The sequence below is a fragment of the Ambystoma mexicanum genome, chromosome 3q, assembly GCF_040938575.1.
Source record: "Ambystoma mexicanum isolate Mex_15411 chromosome 3q, UKY_AmexF1_1, whole genome shotgun sequence".
Taxonomy (NCBI): Eukaryota; Metazoa; Chordata; class Amphibia; order Caudata; family Ambystomatidae; genus Ambystoma; species Ambystoma mexicanum.
The window spans coordinates 1197336582-1197358993 of NC_090926.1; the positions used below are offsets into that span (position 1 = coordinate 1197336582).

Below are 22412 nucleotides of genomic sequence, written 5' to 3' on the forward strand. Positions count from 1 at the left end.
ATCTCCATATTAATGTTCCCTCTGACCCCATAGGCAGTCTGGAGTGTTGCTGGTCAAATAGACTGTGCCACAGCCAGGGCTCCATGGAGCAAGATGGTGGCCGAAACGTTTGAAACCTCAGCCTCTGGGTTGGGAAAGATGATGGTTTAGCTGAAGGGCTCCAGGTGAAGTAATGGGAGCTGTCAGATCCCCGAACCGCCTGCCGAACTATGCAATAGTGGTGAGCCCATCTCGGCTGCCGAGGTGGAGTTCTGAACATGACATGGTGGAGACGTGGAGTGGCCTCTGCGGCCCGGCGATTGGGAGACCACACGCTGCTTGATCACCAAGACCATGAGACAGCGGTGCGCCCGGGGAGGTTGCAGGGGTCCATGTGACAGTCTTTGAGGTGTTGGTTGGAGTCTGGCTCTGGAGTCGGACGAGAAGCGAAGACCCATGATACTGTCCCACTTACACCTGTGAGTTCGCCAAACCGAGGAGCCCGGCTGACGGGCTGTTGCCGCCTCGCCAACGCACCCAAATACTGTTGCAGCCATTCTGACTGGGAATGATTCTGCCAAACCTTTCATTCGGAACAGAGCTCGACTGGAAAAGACACCAACACTTGTCCTACCAGGCAGCTCTGATGAAAGGTACTCCTTCCAGGAATCACAAGCGGTTAAGCTGGGAACCCCGCCCACGGCCTGGTCTCCAATGAGGAAAGAAAGTCTATGCTAGTAGGGAGCGGGAACATAGACTAAAAATATTTCCCTTTGAACCCCCACGTTTGGCGTCATCGTTGCAGAAGGGCAACAAATACATCAGGATTTAAAATTCTACCATTTTGAAAGAACAGTAACATGTGGGTTAAGAGAGGGGCAAGCAACAGCAGAGAGGGTGTATGTGCATCACGGAGTTATGAGGCCAGCCACTATGCACAAGCTATAGGTCAAACCTTTGCCATGTCTACATCCTCAGCCAAAGGTCCAGCCATTAAAGAATTCCTAGAGAAACCCTCTGAAAAACAGCTGTTCATGGTATTGGCACAAATCCACGGCAAAGCACAACACCCAGCAGCTATGGAGACATTAGCGACAAAACAAGATCTGCAGATCCTACTGTAGGAATTAAAGCACAAAATCAAAGGCAGTGTTAAGAAATTCTCTCAATCAATAGCGGACGTAGGAAAGCATGTAACGGCAGTAGAACAATGTTTGGAGGAAACAGAGAACACAATCTGTGAACAAGTACACCAACATGAAAAACTGGCAAATAGTAACTGCACTGGAGGAACAAATGGAAGTGAAATGCTCACGCCAGGAGGATGCTAAAAATCGTGCTTGACACAATAATATTCGTATGAGGGACATCCCAAAGAAAGTGTTGTTTCATGAGCAGTCAGAATTTGTTCAGTAGGTGTTTGATCAGATTGTAGATCTTGGAAGACTTTCAAGAAATTATCCTCGATAGAACATATTGAGTCTGCTTGTGTTCCAGCAAAGAAAGAATCTCCATTACAACGTTCTGACACTTTTAAACTTCTACCAGATGAAGGAGAAGATTATGAAAGCAGCCAGAACCTCCAAATCAATCAAATTCCTTGGTGCAAATATAACTATATTGCAAGATTTATCTCAATCAACATTATCCATGAGAAAATGGTTGAACAAGGTAACCCAATGACTGTGAGGAAAATACATGAGATACCGTTGGGGTGGTTCCCGACAAAACTACTATTTTCTTTGCATGGAACAGTACTCTATAATTAAGAGGAAACAGACACACTAATGAAGAAAGAGAGCACTGGCAAGCAGTAGCATGAGTGAGAATCAAATACTAACGAGAATGCCCACTTAGGCTTGGGATTAAAATGCAGCTCTTATAAATTTAAAAAAATAAATGGAAGCCAGAATTCAACATATCCTGCCAAAAGAACCCCCTTGAAGTGAGTGAATCATTTTGCAAGTTCAAAATTATTCAGATTTATGTGAGTGAATAACTGTCTAATTATATAATCCAAGTGTTAGTCAGCATTTTCAATACTTACAGAGCAAGCTGGAGGACGGAGAAGTACAAGGGAGATGGGGATCCGTACTTCTTGGCTCAATGGATTACACTGAACTTGAGGTTAAAGAGCCTGCTAAGGGTGATATTAGCTTCACTGCTATGTTGTTGATGTATGCCTATATGAGAAATGATGGAGGGGTTTGCTATTTTTGGTTTGTGCAACAAGTTGCATTTAATTCCCGAATGATAGGAGCAATTCAGTACATTTTCAGATAGTGGGATGGTTGAAAGGCCTAGGATCCTTTTTCAAATGGACAATTCTCCTTTTTTGGCTTACTGACTTTCTCTTTGGGGCAAGAGAAAGTCAGTAAGAGGGCTTCTTCAAGTATTGCCGAGACAAGAAAGAGGGGCTCCGTACTGATTCTCACTCTCTTAGGTTCTCTCTCATATACCTGGGACGAGTAGGATAAGTCCCGTAATAAGTCTTGCTCTCTCTCTGTTCTTTCTCGTATTACTGGGACAAGTAGGATGAGTACCAAGATTAATTTCGTTTCATTCTCGTATGACTGGGACGAGTAGGATGAGTCTTGTTATGTTATGTTACTTGACATTTATATGGCGCCTTATGTATCATTGATATGACCTCAAAGCGCTGGTAGGTTGAACACCCTTGGGAACTGCAGTTCAAGTCAGGAGTGAGAGAGAGAGTGTCATATGGTGCGTGGAAGCACCGGATATAAGTGCAGCTGGTGTGGTTGTTGCATGATAGCCGCTTCTAAGCAGTAGGTGTGGTGCTGAGGAAATCAGTTGGATGTGTTCAGTCTGGAGGGTGGACGCCCAGACTGAGTTCTGGTTGCGTTAGGCCTGAGGAGACGCCTAAGCTAGCCGGTATGTGCTCAGATAGCTGTCTTTTATTAGGATGATGAGGTGTTTGTGGGGTCATGTTAGTATGAGAACAGCTAGGCCGAATGTGTCATAGCATAGCTGTGTTCTAGTTGAATGGTGGTGTATAGAAGAGAGTAAGCGTAGTAGTGTGATATGGTGGTTATCAGTAAAGCGCCTGCGACCAAGCACGAGAGCAGGACAGGGGGCGTACATAGCGGCATACGCATATAAAGCGACAGGATGGATAGGGTGAACATGTGATGCAGATAACATGGGGATACAGGTACAAAGCATATACATAGCATAAATAGGAGATACAGAGATATACAGATATATCCACTCCATCCACTAAACTTTAGCACAGTGATGATATTAGGCACACTTTCTAAATTCAGCTATACTACAGTGACGCTATTGGGCACACTTTCTAGATTCAACTATACCACACTGACGCTATTAGGCACACTTTCTAGATTCAACCTCAGCACAGTGACGCTATTAGGCACACTTTCCAGATTCAACTATACCATAGTTACGCTATGAGGCATGCTTTCTAAGCTCAAACTTTGGCACAGTAACGCTATTAGGCACACTTTCTAGACACAACCCTAGCACAGTGACACTAATCAGGCACATTCTCTAAATTCAACTATACCACAGTTACGCTATTAGGCACGCTTTCTAAGTTCAAACCTTTGGCACAGTGACGCTATTAGGCACACTTTCTAGATTCAACCCTAGCACAGTGACGCTAATCAGGCACATTCTCTAAATTCAACTATACCACAGTTACGCTATTAGGCACACTTTCTAAGTTCAAACCTTTGTCACAGTGACGCTATTAGGCACACTTTCTAGATTCAAATTTTAGCACAGTGCGCTAATTAGGCACACTTTCTAAATTCAACTATACCACAGAGAGTCTCACTTGTTTTTTTCTTTCTCGTATCACTGGGACAAGTAGGATGAGTCCCTTGATGGGTTTCACTCTCGGTTCTTTCTCGTATCACTGCGACGAATAGAATGAGTCCGAGATGAGTGTCACTCTCTCTGTACTCATACGTCTCATCCTCTTTCCTCCATCCTTCTGGGCGTTCCCCAATATGAAGACGGTACCAGAAACTTTGGCAGCAAAAAATGGAGGTTCCCCTTTAAATTGAGTATAGCGAGCAGGGGCATGGCCCCGGCTGTGGGAGCGCCCCTGAGCCCTGCTCTCTGACGCCTCCTCTCAGTCCATTTTCATGCACGGATGGTGTCGGACCTGGCAGCTAGGTGAGAGACTTTTTTGAACTCCAGCGTGCTTCCCGTTCTTTGTTTTTCATATCTTCATCACCTCCCTTCGATGCCTTGCCTACCCTAGCGCATGTCGGCTGCAGGAGGCTTCACTAGATGCACTTCCTGCGATCGTTCGTTCACGGCCTTGGACCCCCATGCACTCTGTCTTGAGTGCCTGGGGCCTGACCACCGATCCGCTTGCAGCGCTCTTGGTCACCGGGCCTTGAAGAATCGCTGTTCTCACTGGATGGAGATCTTCCATGCTTCCCCTCCAGGTCATCTTAAAGTGTTTGTCTCCAGGACCCCACGTCAAGACAAGGTAGGCCCATTGTTTAGTATGGCTCCTTACTGTGGAGAATCCATGCCCAGGGTTTCCACGGCACAGGGTACCATGGATTTTGGTTCTGGCGGACCTAAGGCACTTTAGGATACTGGCTTCCAAGCTGAGGGGCCCACAGGCTCTTCTAGGCGGTCCACCGAGGGTCGATCAATTTTATCCTCATCTTCTGCCCCAGTGGGCAAAGGATCATCGTGTTCTACCTCTAAGAGTCAATCCATAGCACGATCCAGAACGACTACCAGCTCTGTAGCTGAGGGCACCCCGCTTACCGGAGACTCCTCCAAGGTCGTTGTACAGGGCGATTTGACTACCGGCCAGCCCGGCTGAGGGCACTAAGCCTACCGGAGCCATCTCTGAGGTCAACGCTTCTGATTCAGGCTCTAGGGCCAAGGAAGGCCCTTCCATGGCTGCGTCAACACGTGAAACAGTGTCTTTGCGCCCTCTCTCTCAGGGCGTGGCACAAGACCCATAGATGGCAGGACAGAATGCGGCAGATCCTGCTAGGCCGGCAGCCATCTTGAATTCGAATTTGGGTCTCCCCAGTTCTTTACCCACACAGTGGGCCATGCAAGAAGGTTCCAGTACCCTTCCTTCGGGAAGCGGTACCGGACTTTATGGCACAGGCGGTTGGTCTCCGCATGGTTACATCTGCCACTCGCAGCCTTACGGCTACACGCCCCAGGCGCTAAGACGCTTTGATCAGAAAAGGAGGCCCAGCGCCGCTGAGGGCCATGCCCCTTGCGTCCCGGTAGCTTGCGAGGACCGCTCCTTTGAGCGCTTCCTCCTCCTCATGTTCTCCACACAGATGCTGGGGCTCCTTTAGGGTATCATCAAGAAAGTGATACCACAGCTCGTGCCTCCTAAGCCTCCACCTCTGGGCACTCCCCCGGTTCTGCCTGCGCTTCCAGCGCTGCTGTCTGTTCCACCTCCTGTCCAGACCCTGCCTTTGCTCCCAATCCCCCCTCCTCCTGTACCACCTGCGCCTCCCCCGCAGTCGCCAATGGATCCACAGCTATCTTTTGGTCCGGATCAGAGGAGACCCCTCCAGCTCCAGTGTCCCAGGACCTGGTCTCCCCTCAGTTTGGAAAAATGGGGGCGATGATGACAATGATGACTCCCAGGATAAGGAGACTTTGGCCCCAGTAAAGGCGTTTCATAACCCTCTTCAGGGCCTTGCAGAGTTCTTGGGGGTCCCTCAGCCTGAGGAGGCCTCTAAGAGTTGGGAGTGGTAGCAGAGGTTTTGGCCTGGCACGCCACAAGCCGTTTGGGCATTCCCCTCCAGGAGGATGTCCTGCAGGTGGCGAGAAAGTTATGGGAGAAGCCCAGGGCCAATGCCCACATGAACAATAAATTGGACATCCAGATTAGGCTTTTTGGATGGGTAGCCAGTCCTTCTGGCCTCTCACACCCAGCCACACCTATTAAGTGGTGGCAGCGGCCTCCTTGTATTCTAAACCATCATCCTCGTTCTCCTCAGCTGGGGCCACCTCCAGTTGTCTTTCCAAAGAGAACAAAGCTCTTGAGTCTTTGGGCAAGCGTTGCTACCTTAACTCTGGGCTGCATTTGCGGCAGGCCAACACTGATGCCCTCCTAGCCGCAGCAAATCAGAATCTGTGGCGGGAGACGAGGGAGTTCAAGCCCGGCCTGGCTGACGCCCGAACAGTTGCGCAGGACAATGACACAGGCATGAGAGGTCTGATGCGGCAGACGGAGTGGATCCATGTCACTAAATTCGCCACTGATGTGCAAGATCCTGGATCTCTCTTTTGAGGGGTCGGTTCTTTTTCATTTGTCCACTGATGACGAGCTGATAAAAAACAAGACGTTTAGGCAGATCACCAAGTCCCTGGCCATCCTAACTAAACCCGACAGAAGTCCTTCCCGCAGTCCCAGGGCAGGACCGACTTCAACCACTGCGCTTCAAGCTGTTTCGAGACCGCAGTGCACAGAGTCCTTACAGGTCTCCCAGTGACCACAGGAGGAAGCAGCTGAGGACATTGCAGGTTTTTTCCGCTGCGCCTCCCGTTCCTGCCTCAGTCTCCGAAAAGCAATGACATAGCGGTCAGGGAACACAGCTCACCTGTAGGGTGCCGGCTGCCTCTCTTTCAGGACAGCTGGAAGCCTTGTTTTCAGGCCATTTCAGAGGTGCCTGAGCCGGTTCCTGAGGGGATTCATGCCCATGCGGTCAGAGCTAAGGCCACAGCTGTCGGGTTTCAGAGGTACGCTTCTTTGATGTCATCAGCGAGTTGGCTACCTGGGCCACTATGTCTGCATTCTGTACGCACTATTCCCTGGATACCATCTCCAGGCTAGATGCAGAGTTCGGTCAGGTGATTCTGAAGAATTTTTTTGCTTCATCCTAGATATGAGGCAGGTTATCACAGCTCCACCCTATGGTCTTGTTCGGTGGACTCACCCACAAGAATGGAGGAAAGGGGAGTGGACGTATGAGTAATTGAAGTTACTCACCGTATTGACTAGAGTACTCATAGTCCTTAGCCCCGTTACCTCCATACGTCCCACCCACCTTCCCCTGCTTGTATGCCAGGGGGCTAAAATTTGCAATTGTAGCCAGTTATTAAACATCTGATGTGTTAAAAGGGGACTGAGGTGTGGCGCCAGAGGGCAGTGTCTCGGGGGTGCACTATTCTAAATTTAAAGGGGAAGCTACATTTTTCACTGCCAAAGGTTCCGGTAGCGTCCCTATGGTGGAGGACACCCACAAGGATGGAGAAAAGGGGACTAAGGACTATGAGTACTCTAGTCACTACGGTGAATAGCTTTAATCACTGGGATGAGTGGGAAGAGTCCTGTGATGGGTTTTGCGCTCGCTGTTATTTCTCGTATCACTGGGACGAGTGGGATATTGGTACTCAATATACCTGTGTTCCATCCCAGGTCTCCCGCCGTCCCCATTACCTTTCTCCCCAAGGGTTGGCCTCACCGGGCCTTAGGAACTTCTCGTTTGGTCAGGATGACTTCTGCTTTTGCTCTGACTCTCTCTGCTTAAGCAGCTCTGCAGGGCCAGCGTTACAGCCGTCTCGGCATCGTTGCCAGACGTCACAGTCCACCTCTCATGGGTAATGCCACCACTCACGACTAGCTTTCTCTCTTGGGGTTTTCTTACCCTGCTCTCCTCTGCATTCAGCTCCCTTGGTGCTTCTCGCGCACATCAGCTGGTTGCTTCCTCCCAGTGGAGGATCTCCCGTTCTCTGTCAGCTTCCACGACACTGCTGATTTAGAACTCCCGGGTTTCATTTCTCTCTGACAGTGGTCCTTCTTCCCTTTTTATGGTATATTGCTGGGTCCTCCACAGCAGAGGATTCTAGTACCTTTTCTCTTCCAGTTGAGCACTCTCCATTACTCATTCATTACTCGCTCATTCCATCTCGTCACAGTATTGTTGGTTTCTAACCACTGAGAGATTGGTATTACTTGCTCACTCTTCTTCTTAGTAGTTTTACCAGATATTTCTCCAGGTTGGATCTTGGATTTTATGGCACAGTAACAAACAGTGGCTTGGTCTGCTGGGTCTTTCGGAAGCCCTGATGTTACTGTTGGTCCAAGAGGGAGGACCTTAAAGAATTCCTTTGCGGAATGGGATTCCTTATCCCCAAGAGGGAAGTTTCTCCCTGTGAGGATCCGCTTGCTGCTACCCCTAGGGGAAATATTGCATAGCGGGCTCACCTCCCTAGACTCACAAGGAAAAGCTGAACTCTGGGAAGAAGTGACTAAATCCCACGATTTGTTATACTACACAGTTGTGGTGTTTAGCCAGCATATATGTTGGTGTTCCGTTTCTTAGCGATGAAGGGGGTAGTGAAGCTAACGCAGTGTTGGAGAGATAAGGTTGAATTTGCAGGCACCGATAAAGAGCCGGTGTTAGGCAGAATCATCTGCAGTACCCTTAGGGAACACTACCGACAATTAAGACTACAAATGATAGTACAATTTCACCTTTGGAACAAGCATGTACTACACAGTAAAGTGGTAGCGATGGCTGAGCATCCAGACTTATCTCAAGAGCAAATGAGCAGTAATAGGGATTACACAAAGGACTACAATTACTGTGACTCAAGCAAACACTGACTCAAGGTTTCTGGTTAAAAAATAAAAGTACATTTATTTTTAAACCATCTGTTCACAAAACACTTCACTTCTATTAAACAAAACCACTCTCTAAATATACTACACACAACCAATTCCTCTTGTTCAAGTCAATTCAAGGTAGGTACATTTGGATTTGACAGACCGTGTTTTGAAACAAAGACGTTACCATGGGTTAAAATGCGATCACTTTTTGACAGTAATGACAGTTCGGTCTTACGAAAGAAAAGCGTACCCGCGGGAAGAAATGTAACCGAAGTCAAACACCAAACACATCCCACCTGAATCTCGTTTCACATTGAAGAAAGACTGGGAGGCAGGGCTAAAGCTATATAATAACCAAAGGGCTCATTCTGAGATTATACGTGGTTGGAGTAGGAGCTGTTTCGGGGAGGGCTGGCAGAGAGAGCAGGAGGACCCGGAGTGGAAGCAGAGACCCGGCAGCTGCAAGAGCAGTTCAGAAGGCTGGGTCACATTGGAGCCAGGGAAAAGTGTTACAGGAAACCAAACTGAGGAACCAAGAGTACTGGAGCTGTTGATAAGAAGTGAGAAAGTGGTGGCCAAAGATAGTGAAAATGACCTTCAAGAAAGTTGTGCCCAAAAGGGTGAAGAAGGCAAGAGGGAGATAAAGCAGGTTTTGTGGTGACAGCATACAAGTCATGTTATTATTAAATGCATTATTATTTTATCCCATGAAGAGAGTTTGTTAAATATAGTTGTTCTCCCTCATCTTTGTGAGTTATTGGGGCTCCCTATGGTTGTTCATTATATCTAACATGTGTGCACATTTTGTTTTTGTTTTGCCAGGTGGAAATGATAATGTTGAGGCAACTTTCAAGCTCACTATATGGGCCAAGTAAGAATTTTGTTTCTTTATGTGGTGTGTACTAATCTTGTCCCCTATGTCCCTTTGCTTTGATCATCCAAACATTCTGTGACTTTCCCACCTAAGGAACAGGCACTTATCAGAAATGTCTCTTCAGTTGCGAAATCATCTGAGGTTAAGGGGCAAAGAGTTTGTTAATTAATAACACACTAGAAATGCCTAAAACCCATATACACGGTTACTGCATTTTACCCAGTTTTTTTAATTATTGATTACCTATCTCTGTTTTCTACATGGTAGGTCATGGGGATGTGTACATTTTCAAGGCAGCTTAATATCACACAGTAGGTTTTCGACCATACACAGCAACTAGGGATCCCCTGGGGGGTATCACCTGACACCCAGGACAATTTCGTTGGTACCCCTGGCACTGCCCTTGCAACCTTTTTTATGGAGGCAGGCCATTGGCAGAAAGCATGCAAACAGAGCCTTGTTTACTGTCTACATTCTAAACCCTTGTCCCACACCTAACCCCCTCATCAGGTATTGATTTACTACCCAGTGGCAAAAGGTTTGAATTCCTCTTCTTACCCTTACTGTGTCACCAAGTTTATGATGTGGTGACAGTGACAAAAAAGAAAGAGGGAGAGTGGACTAAATATACAGCTTTTGCATTCATGGAAAGCGGGATCCCACCGCTGGTTGCCGGCAGATGTGCCCAAGTAGCAGTAAAGCAGCGTGCGGCAGAGGAGAGAAGACCGCTATCCCTACTTCTCCAGACCCACGATGGACATTAGGGTTTGGAGGTCTGATAGGAGGATTCTCAAAGTCCTATGCTCAGGTTATGGTTTTGCCCTTTCTAAAAGGTTTTCTCTGGCATAGGTAGGGGTTTCAGCATTGGAGTTGGGTAAACACGAATATGTGGGAACACAGTATGACTTTGAATAAAGGATTGTTACCCAGCAATATTTATAAAAGCATATTTTATCTAATGCAAATAGTAAGTAAGACCTTATGGCAGATTATAGGCGTGTAATTGCTGTTCAGGAATTTTATAGGACAGTTCTTGGGTCATTACTTGATGCCTCAGGCTTAGTGTGCTTTAAAAAAGAAAAAAAGAAAAATAAATACATTTCCCCCCCTTATTGAGGTCACTCAAAAAGTGAAGCATCATCTTATTCCTTTGGGCACCATGATTTGCACTACATATCCGAAGGAACCTTAGGACATAAATAGGCTCTACCACGGGTTAGTCTCTCCAAGGTATCAAAGGGAGCGCTGGACTAGATTCTGATTGGTCTTGCAGGGTACCGGTCTTGATGCTCCAATGTTAAAGAAAGGTCCAGTGTTGTCGTTAGGATTGTGGACTGCTGTTGAGCTGCTGCGGATGCTTCTATGCTGAATAAAATAACTACATACTGTGATGAATCTGGCAATGCAATCACTGCTTCCATAGGGCAAACCTCCCCTAACGTAGCCAGGGAAAGGCAGACGCTCTCTGATCCGAACTCTGATGGTGGTTATTTAAGGGAGGGTCATGGAGGGGAAGACGACCCTTATGGAGGTAAAGGAAGATCGGTCATGCTAGCTTCAGGTCACGCACGGACTACACACCCTGCTGGGGTTCACCACATACAGAGCACACTGCATGGATTGAGCGAAGTTTCACCGAAGCCGCCTGATTTGTTTATTGTTTTTCCCATGGGAGAGAAGTCGTGATTACATCATTCTCTGCACATGATATGAGAGTAGGACAATGAGGAAGAAACAGACACACATGAGCACAAGAGTATAAAAGGAGTGGTGCATTAACAGGCCCCACTCATGTCCTGATGAAGACCGGATTTGACAAGGGCAGTACAACGGCTCATTAACCATCTGAAACACGTGTCGTTCTAATGACTGAAAGGAGTTTGCACACAGTTAAATAGATATAGGCATGATAAAACACCAAATGATTTATATGGGTTGGAAGCATAAGTAGTAGTATTAGGCGAGTGATATAATGTTATGATAATGTAATATGTCAACTGTCACTTTATGTATGGTTATAGTCTAGCGTTTATGGGGTATGGGAATGGTAGTTCACTTGTTGCACTTTTTGTTGTATTATAAATTGGCAAAACAATGTATAATGTATGGTATCTGTGTTGAAAAAAGTGAAAAAGCCATACAGCTGCTAATAGAGGAGGCTAGTCTTTTTAGAAAATAATTATATTTTTTAAATAAAATGTATTTATTCTTCTTAATAATTTGTATGTGACTGTAGAATCTTTTTACAGGAGGCCTGTCGAACATAAAAGGTTGCGATCATTTCTTTCTATATCTAAAGGGGACTTGCCAGGTGATACATGGAATACCCCCTTTTCATCAGGGACTAATAACACCCCATCCATACCCAATGCTTTAATGGCATATTGTTACACCTCCCCTCATCCATTTAAGAAGAACACGGAAAAACCTTCTTCAAAACCTGTTTGGAAGTCTCATGAAAATACCTTTGCAAATTCTATCTGCAAGTCATTCAGAGCTGGCCTGCCCTGAAAGAACCCTTACCCAGACTTTGTATGTAAAGCATCAAGAATGGACTACCATTCCCATAACTACAAGGATACTGGGACGAGAAAGAGGAGCTGAGTAATGCAGAGCAGAAAAGACCAAGAGTACAGGCTGTGCTATAGTTGTTGGGCGCGCATACCTGTAGCTGGAAAATTTAACAGCGGTCACAGCTGACTGTGGCGCGCTGCTGGAAGGAGAAGGCTACTTCTCTCGGTTGTAACCGGGAGACTGTGGGGCTGCAGCAGCTGCTGTGCAGCCATCCGCCTTAAAGGGGCAGAAGAAGGTCATCAGGGAAAGAAGAGACTCTGCGGGAACACCAGAAGCCAACCCAGGGCTCGTGGGCGTTAGCAGCTGTTGAGCGACGACACTTACCTGATGGAAGTCTAACGTGGAGAGAAGAGCCCAGCAAAGACTGCAGGAGTCAGTGAAACCAAAGAGCAAAAGCAGAGAGACGAGAAGACATGCTGATTGCCCGCCACTGGTTTGCTGCGGAAAGAAGGAAATACGCTAGCAGAAGCCTGAATGGGAAACATATACACCGAGGCGTATGGGCAGCCATGCCGCATGCAAATAAACATTACGAAAGCAAGTGAAGAGTTGAAAAGAGACAAAGCCAGTGGCCATTTTGTTGAATGGAAAAAACCGAAGAGAAGTTAAAGACTTATCAGTCCGTCCGTGTGTGTAATACAAAGTTAGGAAAAGCCCCTGCAAGAGAGTATACACGGGTACTTGCAAGTGTGTAAGTGCATGCCAAGTCAACGTGAAGGAAACCCTAGCAGGAGAAGCATATCAGGCAGTTACAAGTGTGTTTTAGAAAGCCCTGGTAAGAGAGTATACCCGGCAGTTACAAGTATGTTCAAGGAAGCCGTGGCAGGAGAAGCATGCCAGGCAGTTACAAGTGTGTTTAAAAAAGCTCTGACAGGAGAAGCATGTCAGGCAGTTACAAGTGTGTTTAAGAAAGTCCTGGCAGGAGAGTATGAAAAGGGAAACACACCAAGCAAGTACAAATTAAACAGTACATAAGACATACACTGCCAAAAGGGGTCCTGAAAGGGATATATCAGGACCAGCAAAAGGCTAGGTGAAACCAAACAGAAGATAAGTGAAAGCCTGGCAGGGGAGTATACGAGGTATTCTCACACAAGTATATTCATATAAGAAAGCCCTTGTAAGGTAACACACCAGGCAAGGAAAAATTGAACAGTGCATAAGAAATACATCACCACAAAAGGGGTCCTGAGCATTAGATATCAGGTCTAGCCAAAGGCTTTGTAAAACCAAAGAGAAGAGAAGTCAAAATCTGGCAAGGGAGTACACCAGGTATCCTAACGAGATAAAGATAAAGAACCAAGTTGTTTTGTGTATCAGTTTTGTTGTGTATGAAGAGAAACTCAGAGAACTGATATCTTTTGAACATTTACAACCAAGGGAAGGGAAATCCAGGGTAACGAATCACCCTCTGGAACAAGGAACTCTGTCCTTCTGGAACTTTTGCATTGGAGTTAAGCATTTTTCCTTTTAAACATTTATCAATCACTCAAGACATTACCCTTTTCACCTTAGAGTTTATTTTATTAGAGTGTGAGGGCCAGAAAAGTACTTTGGAAAAGGGACAGTTTTGTTTTCGACATTCTGATAATGACAGCCCTTTAGTTTTGGTTTTAGGTAGGGACACACCTCTAGTGCAGAAAAAAAGAGAAGCATTTCTCCAACCCCTTTATATATATATATATATATATATATATATATATATATATATATATATATATATATATATATGCTTAGGTATGTTTCTGTGCTCCGCTGATGCAATTTATCAGTGTTCGGTTGCCCTCTGCTGTCCAAATGGCAAAGTGCATCTTCCACTTCAACAACAGCTATCATTTTAACTCATGCAATGTTTCAGTGTTAGGTTGCCCCCTGCTGTCCAAGTACAAAGTGCACCACTATGTGCCCTTCCACTTCAACAACAGCTATCATTTTAACAAACAGAATGAGCACGGGTATAGGCCGTCACCTTCACCATCTATGATCACAAACATTCAGAATAATTTCAAGTTACTTCCTTCCACCCCCACTTCTCTTCACACAGGGCACAGTGGGTCCGTTGTCAATGAACAGTTAATTACCGGCTCAACGTTTCAGTCTCTCCTGTGAGTGTGTTGAAGAGGAATATGCACAGGCATATTTTATAGATATGTCAGGTGGGTGAATGATTAACAGAAATCCCCATGTGTATGCTGGTGTGTGAGATGCACTGGAACTGGGTACCAAATGCATTCCCTGCTTTGGAGTGTCTGCCACCGATGTGTTGAGCTATCTGGAGCTGAGCAAAGCCATGGCCACACGGTGCTACGCGGTCACCTTCGCCTTCCACTATCGCAAACATTCAGGATAATTTCAAATTACTTCTTTCCATCCCCACTTCTCTTCACACAGGGCACGGCAGTACCAGTGTCAATGATCAGTTAATTACCGGCTCAATGTTTCATTCTTTCCTGTAAGTGTGCTGAAGAGGAATATACACTGCATATTTTATAGATATCAGATGAGCAAATGATTAATAGACATCCCCATGTACATGCTGGTGTGTGAGATGCACTGGAACTTGGAACCAAAGGCATGCCCTGCTCTGGGGTGTCTGCCACCTCTGTTTTAAGCTATCTGGAGCTGAGAAGAGCCATGGCCATCTATATACTAGAACAGCATATGTTACTTGTGTCCAAGTCTCATTCCTGGCTCCTCACAATACATAGAAACAAACAATCTTCGTAATTGGAGCCAGGTGGCTCACAAATGTAATTTCACGTAAATAATGTAGAAACTAATTGTTGTCGGGACAAGTCCTCCAAGAATCACTACTCTTGATTCGCCTACATAACAATCATGAATGTTTACACATGTTATTGACAAAACAATTGAAGCATTTGAACTGAACAAAGGAAAGCTTTACTATAATATTCTTATTAAAAGCAACTTAAAGACACAGTAAAACCCAATTTTCAGACAATTAATGAAAAAAACATGTATATTATACAACAAACCATTACAGTAAAGACTTAGGGCCTCATTACGACCCAGGCGGTAAGTTACCGCCTGGGCCGTGACTTTACCACCATGGCGTAAACTATGTTTACGCCATGGTGGTAGGCGGACTTACCGCCCCATTCCGAGGTCGGCGGGGCGGTAAGTCCCCAATCCCCATTTACCCTTCCCCATTCTTGCCCCATAGGGCATAATGGGAGTGGGGAAGGCGTTAATTACGCCACCGTTAAAATGGTGGCGCTAAGGGACCTCGTACTCAGGCGGTAAGGGTCGGCACTGTTTACGGCGCCGTAAACCCCTTACCGCCTGAGTTGTAATGAGGCCCTTATACATTAGTCATATATAAAGTGCAACTGTGCATTTAAAGTTTCCCTAGTGCAATAGTGCTATACAAAGTGCAATACTGATAAATGCATGGATGGCTAGTACGATGTGCAATCAGGGTAGATAGCACATCTGTCTAGTCATGATAAGAAACGGCCAACTAGTGGTATTCAATCCAATAGCCAATATTCATAGCTCTAGAGGTAAGCTAATCAGGAACAATTATAGGACTCATAATGGTAGAAAAAACTGCTGTAAATATGTACACTTTATATACTTACTTTTGGAAGAACAAGAGGAGGAACATATGATGCACCTTATTTGTAAGATTGGCAAATAAAAGCTGACCCCAGCCACTAGACCTGGCCTATAAAAAGATGTGATCCGTTTTTGTTTAGTTCCACTCCATTTTTTTTCATTGATCCCTTGTCAATGAAAATGTGTTTAGTTGAGTGTAAGGTAATTTTTATCTTTGGAATTAGGTTCAACACAGCCTCAGAAATCAGATGATGCCACAGTATAAATAAAAGTCAGAATTACTTCTTAATGGGTTTGGCCACAAAATTGACCATGAACGTTCATAATCATGGTCATTGCCAGATTATTCAAGTGCACCCATCGCTGGAGAATTCAAGGATGATGATGGAAGGCCTCCACAATCTTAGTGGTGAGGAAAGCGATATATGGGTTACCTGAGATCCCTTACCTAAGGTCTTGACAAAATAGACTAATTATACTCTATCTTTACATTCCCTTTTCAACATAGGGTAGTCTCCTATTTGCACAACATCACTTTGAGGCACCCCCAGTGCCAGTGCATGTAACACTTGTAGTGAGCATGTGCCACCCCAATTTGGCAGGAGCTGCATATAAGCCTGTCAACCACAGGCCCAATAGGGGTCCATCAGTACTGCTGTGCCTACTTTAATGCCTGGCATATCCATGATGCGTTTACATCCTACATTGTTCCCTCACAGCACAGTGCCATTGTTTTTTAAACACAGCAATGTATTTTCTATACTTGTTATTTTCACTGGCCCTTCTTCGTCCTCCACCCATGTTAACAGTCTGGCATATTTGTGTCCTTTCTTCTAAACAAAGCTTATTACAATGTTCTACAGGTCCTCACAAATATCCTAAAAGTGCTTCCTCTCTAAATCCCATTATTCCTTCTAATCAACCCCGGGTGGTAAACACCTCTCCTGCTATATGTAACTGTGGTCTGTCCCATGAAAATGGTATCTCTTTTCCTTGATTGTCAGTACATGTCAACAATGGATGGTCACTTACTATTATTTCGCCCTTTTTGACCTGACCGTGTATATTTCATAACCTTGTTCACAATTGTTTTTCCTTAACAAAATTGTCGTCATACGGAGAATCTCCTTTTGTCACCCATTTCTTGAAAGCCGAACTTCCCTTGAATTGTCCCCTTGTTTTGCATAGTGCAATGTGAGTTAAGCAATGTGCCCTGTTTACTGGTATTTCTCCAGCCACAAACAAACTTGAGACTCACAAGGCGTACGGAAGGAGTGAGCATACAAAACAATTTTCATTCGATTTCGCATCTGATTTCTTCATTCCCACCTTGGTCATATGCCTGTACCAAAGGTCATTGATTTTTTAGCATAACCTTTAAAGTGGTGTGTTCGTCATTACCCACATCTCTTTCTAACTTGTGTAATTATTTCACTCAGATTAATAACTACATTGATACTAATCTTACTGCCATATTATATGCAAACCAAAAAAAAGAAAATGAAAAGAAAAATGCTTTGAGATAGTAAAGTAACAGTTTCCCTTGTTCGTGAAAAGTACATTGTCCTTTATTGCATTGTCAATTGTCACGTTGCTGGTCAGCTCTCAATCTAGCCATCGTCTGGTCAACTCTTTTTCTTTGTCTTGCTGCTCTTCGTCCATGCCCACAAATCATTTCATGTCACCTATATGCACCCACGCTTTCTTTCTGCACACCTTTACTTCGGTTGGGTTTGCATACTGGACAGAATATGGGCCCACGAGTCGTGGCTACTGCCACTTGCAGATGAAATTCTGAACATATATTAAGTGAACTGGGAACAATGCCAATTGGGATATTACAGCATGCACATCTACAATTCCTTCTGTGTTGTCATTGGCTGCTTAGCCACCCTGTCGCACCTTGATCTTGAGAGAAAAGAATTTCAAACATTTAGTCATGGCCGTTAAATAATCACGCATTTCATCTCGTAATACAGTGGCCTCCAATCGAGCACACATGGGAGGAGCAATTGGAACATGCATTCTTCTGCCCATCATAATTTCATAGGGCGTGAGGTGGTGGTCTGAGCCTAGCTGAATTGCGTAGGGCAAAAAGAGCCAGTGGAAGGCATTTTTGTGTAGTGTCTCTTTTACATTTTTAATGCGTTCCTTTAATAGGCCGTTGAGATGTTCAACAACGCTGTTGGCCTAGGGGTGATAAGCAGAACAAAGCTTATGCCAAGCAAGGATGTCACTTCTGAAAATAACTTGTTTGCAAAGTGTGATCTGTTATCTCAACGCAACACTTTGGACACACCCCATCGAGAAACACCTTACCTACGAGGAACTTAGCAGCCGACTTAACGTCTGCATGCGTACAAGGTCCTGCTTCAATCCAGTGTATAAAGGGACACAACACTACTATCATATATTGGTATTCATTACAATTTTGGAGCATATCGACATAGTCTATATGCAAATGCAAAATTGGGCCTTCAGGGCACAGCATTGCTCATCTCACCGTTCTTATTGTATGCCCAGCAGTATATTGCTGGCACATGGCACAGCTAATGATAACATTCACAATATGTTCATGCAGGTTTGGGGCACACCACTCCTCTGAAATATATGCTGCAACATATTCCCTTGTGGTGTGTGCTGGATAGTGCAATTGTTCCAACACCACTGTGAGTAACTCTAGGGGCATTACATGTTTCCCTGTGCTGTTCTGTCGCTATAACAAATCGGCTGGGCGATAATGAGCATCCCCTTTTTGTCCACAGATCTAGCTCCATCCATGGTGCACATACCTGCAATTCCACTATCTGTGTCAATGGTAATGCATTATAGCTCTTCTTTATCATCATATTGAGCATTATTTTGTGTGGGGCAATTGTTATGTCTGCTATTTGTTAGAAATATGCTGCCCTTTTTTCTTCTGCATCTGCAGCTTTGTTGCCATGGGAAATTAAGTCTGTGCCCCTAGTATTGGCTACGCACTTCACCACGGCAGCCACCATTGGATATGACAGTGAATCTGGTAATCTTCCTAATAATGGGGCATGAGGTACTGGTGTGCTGTCTGTGCGCTGAAAGCCCTTCCTTCTCCACTGTGACAGTCCTGAGTGTATTGTAGAGGTCACATAGGTGGAATCAGAATATATATCGTTACAACCTGGTCCCGGTGGTCTTTGAACGCTAATATCATTGCTACTAACTGAGCTGCCTGTGCAGATAAATGTGCTGGTAATCTGACACGTGTCACTATGATGATCTATCGTCGTTGACTGTGAGAAACCAGAGGGTGTCTCACCCGCTAGTCCCCAGGAATATCTCTCTCAGGTGGCCATGGCACAGCCATCGCCTTTGAATCCAGACCCTGGATGTGGACACGTGTGGGAGCATCATCTGGGTGAGGGTTCTTCATGGAGTGCAGTTGAGGCAGCCAATGGTGAGATGCGGTATTCCCCCCTTTTTTTCATCTTACCCGTCCTATTTTTTAGGATTCTTTGAGGTCCCAACTCCCCCACACCCTTTTACACAAACACTGGTCTGAGGAAGTGGGTGACTGAGAGTAAAAAGACTAATTCTCATACATCGTACTGGACATGTGCCGCTAATCGGGTCAGGCAAAGTCAGGCACTTGACTCCAAGTGCACACACCTGATACCAATTGACTCTTCTCACACAGATAAAAGGCAGAACCTAGAAGCACACTCTGAGCAAGGCAGAACATGGGTACTAGCAGAACCTCTGGGTTGAAGGCAAACCTACTGGAGTAGAGCAAAGAACCAAGGGACGAGAGCAGTGGTTCAAAAACCCCAAGACTTCCCTACTTGAGATTGTTGCCTCCGACAGGCCATGGAAGACACATGGAGAAGGCCAGATCCCACATCAGAAGGGTGCATTGTGTTTCAAGGATGCCTGCGACCCTCCCTGGTGAATGGCAGAGTTGAGAAGGTGAGGCCAAGCCTGTGGTACTAACCTTGACTCATGAATGGAAAATCGTAAAACCAAGAAATAAACGCACACAGCTGGTGAGTTGGCAAGCAACCTGAGAGACCAGTGTGTGTTAAAGAAAGTTTGAAGTGGCAACATATCTCAAGTGAAAGCTGCAGACGTGTGGATGAGACTTGAAGAAAGGCAGACCTCTGAATGAACCTTTGAAGTAAGGACAGCTGTGGAATCGGTGATACTGAATAGCAGAGTCGTCTGGCCAAAGCAAGTAGCCCAATTGAAGGTCCATGTGAAAGGTAAATTGTTTGTAACAATAAAGCGAATGAACTGCAAAAGCAAAGTAAGCAAAATTAACTCCTAGAGAAGAGGTCTGAGCCTGAATGAGGGAGACCCAAAGTGTAATAAGCTTAGGGAAAGGAGCCCACTTGTAAGTTTTGTTGAACTTTGTTCTGAAGAGGTCCCAGCCCGACAGAGGGGGTCCTATGTGAACTTTGTTGTGAAAGGTCTGAGGCCGACAGAGGGGGACCCGCGTCAACTGTGTTTTGAAGAGGTCTGAGCCCGACAGAGGGAGACCTACGTGAACTTTCTGTTGAAACATTATTTGGAAGTGGAAAGAGAGACTTTAACGTGGAAGGCGAGGCGGGTCTTGATCTATGTTTTGGAGCTGTTTATTGTGTTGAAAACGCAAGCCAGAGTGTCTCATCCTTCCTACAGGGACTGCCTTACTCTGTGTGGTCTAACGTGGGGAGGAGAGCTGATTCAGCCACATTTATTATTTTGAACACTGATTTTCCCTTTGCATATATTTCTCCTTTATACACTTTTGTGTTCAAGAGATAGGGTAGGCATGAGGTTTTTGTTAGCATAAGCCATTTTGATTTGACAGACTCCACTAGGACAGTTTTGTTTATCGTTTGATGGTTTAGACTACTCCCCTCTTAGTTATAGGCAAAGTAGTAGTTTTTCCAACACTAGAAACTTCAATAAAGGTTTGACAAAGTGTACCTGTTGTGTCAGTGCCATACTTGTAATACCATGCCTCCCCTGCATGACCCATCAACGAAGACCACCCCCCCCTCTAACTTCATTTCTTTTATTGGGGATACAACATCATGTATGTCAGTGTACGTAGAACAGTCATGAACCCATTCTCCTCCCTGTAATCTTGCAGGATTCACTGTGCTGCATCTAGCAATGTTTATTAATGGATTGGATATTATAATCTCATATCCAGATGCTCGCTGTATTGTGAGTGTGGACTTTGGCTTTTCAAGAATGGCAAACAGGGCATGCTCACGTATAATGTTACTGAAACAGCCCATCGTTATTGCAGATGATTTCTTTATTGCCAAGGCTGATGCAGCTAGTGCTTGCTCACATGGGAAATGCCCTCTCATCAATGGATCTAAGATCCAGCTGTATTATGCCATGGGATTGTGTCCCATTGATGTTTTTTGCATCAGGACAGCCATCATCACGTATCCATTTGAATGTGAAAGTAGATACAATTCTTCCTTGTAATCCGGTATTCCTAACACAGGGGCTGTACTTATCGCTTCTTTTAGGGCCTCAAATACATTGATAATTATGGGGCTCTGCTCTTTCTGTTCTTCCTTCAAGCCTTTTAAAAGAGGCTGAACCTATGTGCTACAGTCAAAGACACACGCGGCAACAATTACATAGCCCCAGGAATTGCTGTAATTCTTTTGCTGTCTCTGGGCGAGGCATATCTGCAATTGCCTCTGCTCTATCAGGCATCACCCTCCTCCCTTCCTTTGATATTACCTAGCTCAAATGAAGAACTTGTACACCTTGTATTTTTTCTCAGCCAACACCGTTAATAACATCACTGAGTCTGTTCTCCACTCTTCCTATGTGGTACTGCACACTAGAAAATCATCAAAATACTGCATAATTTCACTGGGTCCCTTTATGTTCCCTGATTCCATCTGTAGCACTCTGTTGAAGACACTGAGATACCCCTGTGAGAGTCTTGTGTGTTGGAGCCTAAATCTGTGATAAGTAAACACAGTAAGATTTTGAGAATCTTTGTGCAGTGGAATGGAAAAGAAAGTGTTTTTTTAGCTCAATCACTGTAAAATGTGTAGCAGTAGATGTTACACAGAATTGTAGCCGGGTTGGGCACATCTGTAAATTCTGCCTCCACAATATAATTGTTTAAAGAACTGTGAGAAACCTGATGGCATTCTCACACCTATTCCCCGGGGATCCTCTGTTTAGGTGGCCTGGGAAGGGCTATCGATTTTGGATCCTGATCCTAGGGGCAGACATGCGAGGGAGGATCACCTGAGTGGAGGGTCTCTGCGGATTGGCGAGCGAATGCTGGAAGATCAGACATAATATTCCCCCGTTCCCAACTGTCCATTACCCTACTCTCCCCCAGCCTTTATGGGCAATTATAAGTCCTATCCCATTCGCCCCTCCTCATTTCCACCACTTACTGAGGCGAGAGTGAGACGCGGAAGAGGCATACGAGAGTAATGTGGATTACCTATGGGAAGGATGCCTATAGTACTGACAGAAGGAAGATGACTAGAGAGGCACACTGCAGCACACTACCAGCATGTCCCTCTAACTAGGTCAGGCAGAGTCAGACACTTGACAACAACTATGCACACCTGCACTCTGTTGAATTCCACTCTAGTACTGAGAAGAAGAAGAGGAGACCTAAGAGTCAGGCATGGCCCAATAATTGGCCTGATTGGAGTCAGGCAAGGGAGGTCAAGGACTCTCACCTGAAACCCTTTGACAGGACTCAGGACTCAGAACAGAGAGCTGCAGCTTGCAAAACAGGGAGGCTGCGTGGCTGAGTCCAGCAGGGGATCCCTTTTTGTGTGGAGCTTTGCT

General features: G+C 45.3%; 1 protein-coding gene across 2 annotated transcripts in view; it reads left to right on the plus strand.

Moving 5' to 3' along the window:
• LOC138447740 (complement C3-like) overlaps positions 1 to 22412 on the plus strand; it is a 2843165-nt gene that overhangs the window by 1905318 nt on the left and 915435 nt on the right. For both annotated transcript variants that reach the window (XM_069604045.1, XM_069604046.1), the window contains exon 33: positions 9401 to 9449. In XM_069604045.1, the coding sequence (XP_069460146.1) occupies positions 9401 to 9449 (49 nt within the window). The remainder of the gene's footprint in view (positions 1 to 9400; positions 9450 to 22412) is intronic.